Here is a 10,639-nt window from a genome sequence, read left to right on the forward strand (position 1 = left end):
ACTTACTGCTTAACTTAATTTTGGTAACTTTGGAGGTTCTTCTTTCGCGCAAGGGAAGGAGGCTGTTTTCAATACACACTGAACACAATTTATTTTCTTTTCAATTTCTGTAAGAAGTAAGAAATGGCGCCTCTTAAGCCATTTGTGAAAATGTGTTTAAGGGTTTCTTAGTAGTTGATAAGATTGACTAGTTTCTTCAGTTTCTGTGGAAAGTCAAAGTTATTTTCTCTCCATTTGGATATACTTTAGCTTTGTTGGAATCAGAGAGGACCTCATTAAATTCCTTTAATTTATGGATTTTACAGAAAAAAAGAGAGATTTTTCCCTACTTCGAACACAATGTGTGGTGACTAAATTTCTATATAGTACAGCCTTTCCTTATTGGGGATTTATGTTTGGTATGGACTCTCCTTATTCATTTATTTGCGTACCCTAATTTGGTTGGCGTACTAATCAGAACAACATCTCCTAATAACTATGTTTTTTATTCTCTAAAATACTTGCACATAAACTAATATGAACTGTGAAACTCTAATGATTTATATAAATATATGGTTTACCTGCTGAAAATGCTTGGCTCAAGCAAACAAACAACCTATGTCTTCAATCTTCTTGGCAAGCTCTTTGAGAGCATGATAGAACGTAGAGCCAGTAGTTGGGTAGAAAGTGAAGAAAAAAGAGCAAAAGGACAAGCAGGTTTTAGGCCTACACGCTCTACCATTGATCATTGCATCACCCTTAGACCTCTGATAGAAAAAATATGGGACAATCAAAGGGAAGAAGCTTATTGTTGTTTTGTGGACTTTAAAATGGCCTTTGACACAATGCCTAGAGACAAATTATGGAACAGAATGGAAGAATAAGGTATCCCAGAAGTGTATGGAGTGGCAATGCATAGACTTATGAGAAGGTTAGAGCTAAAATCAAAACAAGTGAAGGAATGTCCGAATGTTTTGGTAGTGACATTGGCGTTAACAAGGATGTCCTCTATCCCAAACTTTGTTTGGTTTAGACATCGATAAGTTGAAACCTGGTTAAGCAACACTGATGGAGAAGGTGTCCAATTGGCAGGCTATGTGGTGAAGCTGCTTTTATATGCTGATGATCTTATCCTAATTTCAAAAACAGCTCATTAATTAAGAGAACATTTAAAGGTCTTAGAACACTTTCAGGGTTTTTTTTAAACCAAGACCAAAATCATGATAATTACCTTTCTTTTTTAAGGCAGCCCATTCGAAATAGTAAAAGAATACAAATATCTTGGGATTGACTTTTGTTGGTGTAAATAAATATTCATCATGGATATTATTACACTTTACTTAAGTTAACTTAGGATAATGCATTCTCTTCGTAGTTTGGATATGAGACACTTAGAGAAGTGTGCACATAGGGATGTAGCTTGTAGGAGAAATTCCACCTTTTGTGGTCTTATCTTGCTGTTACACTCCACATTCAGTGGGTCATCCACCTCTTGTGGAATATTATATTATTTCTCCTACCTGCCCCTACTTTTTTTTACCTACCCTTGTTTTTCATTGAGCCACATGTTATGATTGTGTGCTCACATATCCATATGGCCTTGCCTATATAAGCAAGCCCATATTCATTGTATTGGTTAATCCAGTTGAACATTTGTATATTGATAAGAATACAGTTTGTTCTTGTCATACTTTTGTCTCTCTTTTTACTTTTCATTGTGCCCTTGATTTTGGCAAAATCTCACAACTTCCACTATAAGCACAGTTGGGAGACTTGTAGGCTGAAAAGGATACAAGGAGGATGGAAAGCCTCATATTTACTCCAAAATAGGTGTAGAAAAACTAAAATTTGGGATTGGAAAACCAAGAAAAATCATTTTGGTTTGTTGGTTACGCAAAGTGTCCTCTATGGGTGTGAAGTATGGGGAAGCAGCATGTCAAACTACACTTGGAGAAAATTAAAAAGAATCCAAAAGCATCTAATTACAAACAATCTCAAAGTCAAAACCACAATCCTGCATGAAATTCTTTTAGCTGAAGTAGGTGCTTTTTCATTGGACGAATTAGCAATAACCTAATTAATGAGTTATTTAAAGAAGGTTGAAAAAATGGATAACCAACACTGGCCCGAAATAGCTATGGAGGAGGATCTAGACCGTAGGAAGAAAACTTGGATGAAATAGAACAAAAAATGGTTGAGCAAGTGGAACATCAAATTGCATGAATGTCCTAACACCAATGAAGAAATTAAAAAAATTGTGATAGAAAAATTTAGGACTGCCATAAACAACAAATTGGATGGAAAAAAGCATACCACATCAAAGAGCTTAACCCAACTTGTAAAAACATATTTAGGGGCAGTTATTAAAAGAAAAGCAGGTTGTTAGTTGCACAATTGAGGACACGATCGCATCATCTTAGATGTGAGACCGATAGGTTGAAGATACCCATAGAAGTCTAAGAAGAGAAAACTTATATATTCTGCAATAGGGGTGTAGTAGAGACAGAATGACACGTTATCATGGAATGCACAGCTTATGAGGACATCCATACATATTATGAAAACAGTTTGAAGTTTACTGGATGAAGATAAGATTAACCACACTGTAGCTTCCTAATCAATATTCAGGGCAAAAAATCGGCATTGAAACGAGAAAGAAGATAATTTAAGACTGTTATTTCTGAGTTCCTTTGACTGTTCAGTCCCGTGAAGTCATTAAAATAATTCATTTATTCATTCATCAATTTTGTCGTCCAAAAACATAGAAATAAAAAAAGAAATTGAAAAGATAGACACCTGATGCCAGAGCCCGTAGCAAAGAGAAAAACCGTAGAATACTGATGCGAGGGCGAAATCTGCGAGATATCAAAGCCGTTCCCCAACACCTGACTCAACTCCACCGTATCTCCCTTACGGAGATCGCAAATAAGCGCCGCCGTGGATCCTTCAACATCCTTCACCAAAAATTCGAGGCGCCCTCCACTAGAAACGGCGGGAGGTGAAGCAATGGCGAGAAAAGTGGGTTTGCTATCCCTCACCCGCACCTGCACGAACTGCCCAGGGTTTGTATGCCCCGCCATCAGCTCCGGATTGTCGCTTATGTCCACCGCCACATGGTACAGGGACTCGCCAGTCATGTCGGCCTCTACTACAGGAGCTTCCGCCCATAGGACTTCCTGCTTCCAGGCTGCAACGGCTACAGATCTCGGCCTGGTAATTATTCTCCCGTTGAAGGCTCTCCTCAGCAATGGCCCGCTGAACCTCCGAGCGAGCATGGGACCGGCGGCCATGGCGTTTGAAGCATAGCTTAGTGGGGATTTCCACGAGGAACAAGACAGTTGTAAGCACGGTGAAACGGTGGTCGCCATGCGTTGAAAACGTTGGAAAATCGTTTTTATTTTTGTGTCTACAGCCGCCTGGAGTTTTAGACTAAAAATAGTATTGACCCTTTCTGCTAACGTGGCTCCGGCAGAGCTGGAAGAGCCTTTTCGTTCATTGGCTACCATGGATGTTTTCGTCTACGTGGCAAATCAGTTTGCTTTATCTATTCCTCCCATAAGTGTGGATGTGTTTTATTCCTGCTGATTTATGTGTCGTTCATGTCGTCGGCTTATTCTAAATAAATGTGTAGTGTTTTTTATGAGTGATTTGGTTTATCGCATTTCACATTTAATTTGACTATTAGGGGAAGAGCACCAATAGATAACATAGTTCCACTAACCGTTACCTTATTGTCATTTTGACCCTCCAATAGCCGTTATAGTGAAAACACCATTAATAAATTTGTTTTGTACCAATAGCCGATCATTTTTTGTAATTAATTGGCCCATTTGTGCACAACTATTGGAACATTTGTCCCATTTGTGTACCACTATTGGAACATTTGTGCACCACTATTGGGACATTTGTTAACAAGTACTAGTAATTTTGAGTTGACGGTTACTGGAACATCTTTAGTTAGGTATCAGGCGACACTTTGAAATGTGTATTTTTTGACCTTTGTGTGCATAATTGATTCCACAGTGTGCATCGTTACTACCCAGAAGCCAGATCAATAGCTATAAGCAGCTAAGTTGCATACGAAGACAACTAAAAAAAATCCAATGTACCGTTTAAGATCTGTGGGTGCGCAAAGTTAGCTATGACCGCTACTGGTGCTCTTCCCCTATTTGTTTTTAGAGATTGGTTTTAAATTTTTCAAATTTTTTTCTTTATTTAATGGAGATTCAGATCTAAGCACACCAGCCCAGCGAGTACATTCAATCATTTGTTTTAGATATTTTTTCATTATTTTAGTTTAAATTTGTATAGTCATAAATATGAATTTTAATTTTTTATAAATTAGTTTAAATTTATATTGTATTATTTTTTTCCATTAAATATTGTAAGTAGTCTAGCATGTATTTATGTTATTTATGTTAAATAATTTTACAGATGTTCGGTAATTCATTTTAAAATCATTTCAAAATGTTAGAATGTGAAAGAACATCTCGATGAAAAGAATTTAAAAAAGGATTTATTCTATATAGTCTACTTTTCAAACCATCCTAAACATCATTGCATGCTTACTTCTTGTCTTCAATTTTTCAGTCAAAATTGTAAAGTCAATCCAAGGTGATATAAGTAAGGAGAATGTAAACTTCATAATTCAACATATTTCTCAAATGTGTTACTAAACATTACCATCTTTACTTGCATTGCATTCATATATCAAAAGATTAAGGTGAGAAAATTGCAATTAGTTGATTTCTATCAATTCAATCACATTACTACAATTTGTATTCACGCATAAAATTATGGTTTACAGTTGTGTAAGTGAACTAGAGTAAAATATAGTCAATTGTAGCTTCTAAGACATGCATCCAAGCAATCTAAAATTGAAGTCATCTCTTGACTTCTTAAGGACAATTTGACATTGGTAAAAAATTAAATGAAACAAGTAGATCAACATCAGAAAAAGCATACCTTTAACACTGGTGATTGAGTTTTTTTATGTCTTTTCAACCCTACAAGCATCTCTCATTACACAACACATGGTTTTAGCTACATAGAAGACCAAAACATATATGGAAACCTAGAAAATTTTGATACACAAGCAGCATTGACCATAATAGCTAGACAATAATAAAACATAGTTACAAATACTTCCACCACAGCCTCTGACTACAACACCATTGTCACTAGAACCCTTCACTGGTTTTAGAAATCGCTATGGCTACCAATATCTCTTCCTTGAACACCCCATACCACTAGTAATTTTCCACTTCCTTTATACTCCTTATAGAAAACAAGTGCCACGTAGTGGCGAGTACTTGTTGTGTAGATTTGTAATAGTAATTGAATATGTATTTTAGCAAACAATTAGCAAATAGAAGAGATTAACAATTTATAATGTATTAATTAATTATAATGAATCAATAGGTAATAGAATAATTCAATCAAACTAGTACATATAAATGGAGTAAACAAAAGAGAGGCTTTAACATCAACTTTGCACACCTATGTTTATCCCCAAAGCGTATTTGCACAGTTGTAACTAAGAAGAGTATTAATCATTTGTAATACCAATTTCTTAAAAAAATTAATGTAGCATCGACAATGATAAAAAAAAAAAAGGAATTTAAATAAATAAACTTATATTTATAAGTTTAATAATTTATTTCTAATTAATTATTTAAATAAATTTTAAAGAATAAATTGTTTTATAATTGAGATATTTTAACTTTAATAAAATTATCTTAATATATAAAAAAAATTAAGTAAAATTGAAATGTAATCATTATTAAATTTTAATCTTAATTTTACCAAAACTTTAGTGCAATATAATAGTAATTATTGTTAAATTATAAACCTAATTGTAATATAACTTTAATGTGAGGGTTCAAGGTTAATGTTCAATTTGATTTAGTGTTACAGTTCAATCTAGTTTAGTGTTCATATAGGATTAGGGTTCACTATGGTTTAGTGTTTAATTAGGATAAGGGTTAAGATTTAATTTGGTTAATAGTTAGAATTGATTTAGGGTTTAGGGTCAATTTTGTATAGGTTGAAGCTTGAGTTTGGTTTAGGGTAGAATTTGTTTACAATTGAATTGAGTTTATTGTTCGATCATGGTTAAGGTTATTTTTAGGGTTAGGGTTAAATTTGGTTTATGGTTAGGATTTAATTGGTATAGTGTTAATATTATGGTACAATTTGGTTTAGAGTCAAATTGTCAAAATTTAAGATAAATTATTAGAGTCAAATTGTCAAAACTAAAGATAAACTATTAGGTTAAAGGTTAGGGTTCAATTTGGTGCAAGGTTAGAGTTGTGGTTTAAAATTTTGTTATGGGTTTGTTTATGGCTCAATTTGGTTTTGTGTTATTGTTTAGTTTGGTTTAGTCTTAAATTAGGTTAATGTTTAGCATTCAATTTGATTTAGAATAAAATACTAAATTAAGTTACTATTTATATAAAATTATAGTATTAACGTTGAAATGTGGCGACTGATCAGCAAAGTACTGTACACTCAGCACGTATCCTCACCGAGGATACGTGCTGAGTGTACAGTACTTTGCTGATCAGTCGCCACATTTCAACAATCTCCCACTTGGAGACTGATCAGGCTCCACACCGAACAATCTCCCACTTGGAGACTGATACTACACGACACCACTGTACATGCAACATCCGCTGGATAAAACACTAGGACTTGACTGGTATAAATTCCACAATTATCAATCAAGAAGACCAACAGAAACTGATGAAGAAATCAGCTTCTCCTGTGGAACTGCCTTTGTGAACATATCGGCAGGATTCTCACTTGTGTGAATCTTCTCAAGCCGTAACTGACCCTCCTCCAAAATAGTTCGGATGAAGTGGTACCTGAGCTAAATGTGCTTTGTCCTTGAATGAAAAGCAGAGTTCTTCGCAAGATGAATGGCACTCTGGCTATCAGTATACAATGGGCTATCCTCTTGTGTCTGATCCAATTCCTTCAGAAAACATTGCAACCAAATCATCTCTTTGCTGGCTTCTGTAGTAGCAACATACTCAGCTTCAGTGGTTGAAAGTGCAACAACCTTTTGCAGCCTAGAAATCCAACTGACTGCAGTTCCCCCTATAGTAAAAACATACCCTGTAGTACTCCTCCGTGAATCAATATCACCCGCCAGATCAGAGTCAACAAATCCACTTAGAGCAGCATTAGATCCTTTGAAACAAAATGCCTTCGTAGTAGTTCCTTTCAAATACCGAAGAATCCATTTCACAGCATTCTAATGTTCCATACCCGGATTACTCATAAACCTGCTCACAACTCCCACTGCATGTGCAATATCTGGCCTTGTGCATACCATTGCATACATCAAACTGCCAACAACTGATGAATACGGGATGTTAGACATTTTATTAACCTCTTCCTGTGCCTTTGGGCACATCTCCTTAGTCAATTTGAAATGACTAGCCAAAGGTGTAATAACTGCTTTTGCATCTTGCATGTTAAATCTTTTCAACACCTTCTTTATATACTCACTTTGGGACAAATTCAAGGTTCTATTTTTCCTGTCCCGTGTAATCCTCACACCGAGAATTTGCTTAGCTGCACCCAAATCCTTCATAGCAAATGACCTGGCTAATTTCTGTTTAAGATCATTTGTATGTTGCATGTTAGACCCAGCAACAAGCATGTCATCAACATAAAGCAACAGGATAATATAACTGCCATTATCAAATCTCTTAAAATATACACAATGATCAAAATGACATCTATGATAACCGTGTTCAGCCATGAAACTATCAAATTTTAAATACCATTGTCGGGGTGCTTGCTTTAGGCCATACAGACTTTTCTTCAACCTGCACACCAAGTTCTCCTTACCTTTGACCTCATATCCCTGTGGTTGCATCATGTGAATTTCCTCCTCCAAATCTCCATGGAGAAAAGCTGTTTTGACATCTAATTGTTCAAGATGTAAATCATCTGCAGCCACAAGACTAAGTACAGTTCTAATTGAAGTCATTTTTACAACTGGAGAAAATATTTCATCATAATTTATACCCTTTTTCTATGCAAAACCTTTTACCACAAGTCTGGCCTTATATCTTTTTTGACCTCCTTCCTCCTCCTTCAGCCAATAAACCCATTTGTTAGGCAAGGCTCTTTTTTCTGCAGGTAAAGGGACTAAGTCCCAAGTCTTATTTTTCATCAAGGAGTCCATCTCCTCTTTCATGCCTAGCTGCCACTGTTGTTTGGCATCCACCTACATTGCTTCTTCATATTCTTCTGGTTCACCAGAATCCGTTAATAAAATAGAATACAAAGAAGGAGAAAATCTTTCAGGGGGTCTACTTGTCCTCGTAGAACGTCTAACACTTGTAGGAGTTTGTGGGACAATCTGTTGTTGCTGAGCAACAGGTACCTGTGGCATTTCATTTTCAGGAACCTCATCCAACACCACATATTCTTGTTTGTCTTGTTCATGCTTCTTTTCCTGCATATGTTCTTTATACATAACCTTCTCATTGAATATAACATCTCTACTTCTAATTATTTTCTTATTTTCAAAATCCCATAACCGATAGCCATATTCATCTATCCCATATCCAATGAAGGTACATGTCTGAGATTTAGCATCAAGCTTGGTTCTATTTTCTTTACCAACATGGACAAAAGCTTCGCAACCAAAAGTTTTTAGAAAAGAATAATTTACCTTTTTACCAGTCCATGCCTCCTCTGGAATACCACCATCCAAAGGGGTTGAAGGTCCTCTATTTATCAAATAGACAGCAGTATGTACAACATCTGCCCAAAAATGTAAGGGCAATCCAGCATGCAATCTCATGCTCCTCGCATGTTCCATGATGGTCCTATTCATTCTCTCTGACACACCATTTTCCTGTGGAGTTCCTGGAACTGTCTTCTTCTTTCGAATCCCATTTAAGGAACAGTAATCTTCAAATGCTTTGCTGCAATACTCACCTCCATTATCCGATCTGAGACACTTCAACTTTTTTCCTGTCTCATTCTCAACCAAAGCTTTCCATTTCTTAAAAGTTTCAAAAACATCTGATTTTTGTTTTAGGAAATATACCCATGTTTTTCTGGTTGAGTCATAAATAAAAATAACATAATAACAAGAGCCACCAAGAGATGATACCTAAGCCGATCCCCATACATCTGAATGTACAAGCTCTAACTTCTCACTCTTCTTCTCTTTCCCAACCTTGAGAAATCTGACTCTTTTCTGTTTACCATGAACACAGTTTTCATAGAACTCTAAATCAATCTTCTTTAGTCCTGGCAATAGATTTTTGGAGTGAAGGATTTTCATCCCTTTCTCACTCATGTGCCCAAGCCTATGGTGCCACATTATTGAATCTGTTCTTGCAACATTTATTGCTGTTGTCCCTGCAATAACTTTATCTATAGCAGCTAAGGTAGAGTAAGTGTTACCAGTACACAGATATAATGTGCCTACCTTCGCACCTTTAGCTACTACTAATGATCCTTTAGTGACCTTCCACATACTGTCTGAGAAGGTAACTATGCAACCTTCGCTACCTAGTTGCCCTGCAGAAATTAAATTTCTTCTTAAATTAGGAACATGTCTTACCTCCTGCAGAAACCAGTCATTACCATTCTGCAACTTGATCTTTTATCTTTCCTTTTCCAACAATTTGACAGGGCTCGTCATCATCCAAATATACCTATCCAAAATCACCTTGAACATAATCTAGAAAATATTTTCTATGGGGTGTAGCATGAAATGAAGCCCCAGAATCTATTACCCAGGAATCATTAACATTATCCAAACATAAGATTAAAGCATCTTGTAAAGTATTACTTGCAATATTAGCTTCCTTACTATCAGTTTCATTTTTGTCTCCTTCTTTGTTTTTCCGAGACCAACAGTCTTTCTTTAGATGACCAGGCTTTCCGCAGTATCAGCAATCTTTCTTTCCTCTAGATTGAGAGCGTCCTTTCTTTGACTTCCCTCGTGACTTCTCATTCCCAGGGCCTTTTCCTCTTTCCTTTGATCTTCCTCTGTTCTCCACATTCAAAACACTACCCGATGATGTTGGAGTCTCACCTGTGCTTTTCCTTCGCATTTCCTCGCTTAGGATAACACCAACAATATCATCAAATACCAAAGTATTTTTACCAGAGACAGAGTTACTTACAGCCATAACCAAGCTATTCCAGCTTTTTGGCAAAGAACATAAAATCAAGAGAGCCCTAACCTCTTCTGCAAAGGTAATTTTTACTGAAGACAATTGACTGGTAATTGTATTAAATTCATTTAAGTGCTCCGCTACAGATCCTCCCTCACTCATTTTCAAATTAAACAAACGCTTCATAAGATATACCTTATTCGAAGCCGAGGGTTTCTCATACAGCTTAGCCAATGTTGCCATCAAATCTACAGTCGTTTTTGCTTCTGTTATATTGAATGCTACAGACGACACAAGACATAATTGAATGGATCCCAGTGCCTTTCTATCTAAAATGTCCCACTCTTCATCTGATATTGTGGTCGACTTCTTTGTCTTTCCTTCCAATGGCCGCCACAAATCTTTTTGATACAGGTAATCCTCCATCTGCATTTTCCATAACTGATAATTCTGGTCGTTAAAATTTTCGACCTTGAATTTGGAATCCTCCATTGCTCCTACTCAAA

At 36.1% G+C, this 10,639-nt stretch overlaps 1 protein-coding gene across 7 annotated transcripts in view; it reads right to left on the reverse strand.

Moving 5' to 3' along the window:
- LOC131035385 (fruit protein pKIWI502) overlaps positions 1 to 3,523 on the reverse strand; it is a 41,615-nt gene extending 38,092 nt beyond the window's left edge. For all 7 annotated transcript variants that reach the window (XR_009359466.1, XM_059214122.1, XM_057967067.2 and 4 more), the window contains exon 1: positions 2,776 to 3,523. Coding sequence is in view for 6 of the 7 variants with exons in the window: in XM_059214122.1 (XP_059070105.1) it covers positions 2,776 to 3,485 (710 nt within the window). In the remaining variant the exon portion in view is untranslated. The remainder of the gene's footprint in view (positions 1 to 2,775) is intronic.
- Positions 3,524 to 10,639: the final 7,116 nt, after the last annotated feature.

Source organism: Cryptomeria japonica, chromosome 2 (genome assembly GCF_030272615.1).
Source record: "Cryptomeria japonica chromosome 2, Sugi_1.0, whole genome shotgun sequence".
NCBI classification, from domain to species: Eukaryota; Viridiplantae; Streptophyta; class Pinopsida; order Cupressales; family Cupressaceae; genus Cryptomeria; species Cryptomeria japonica.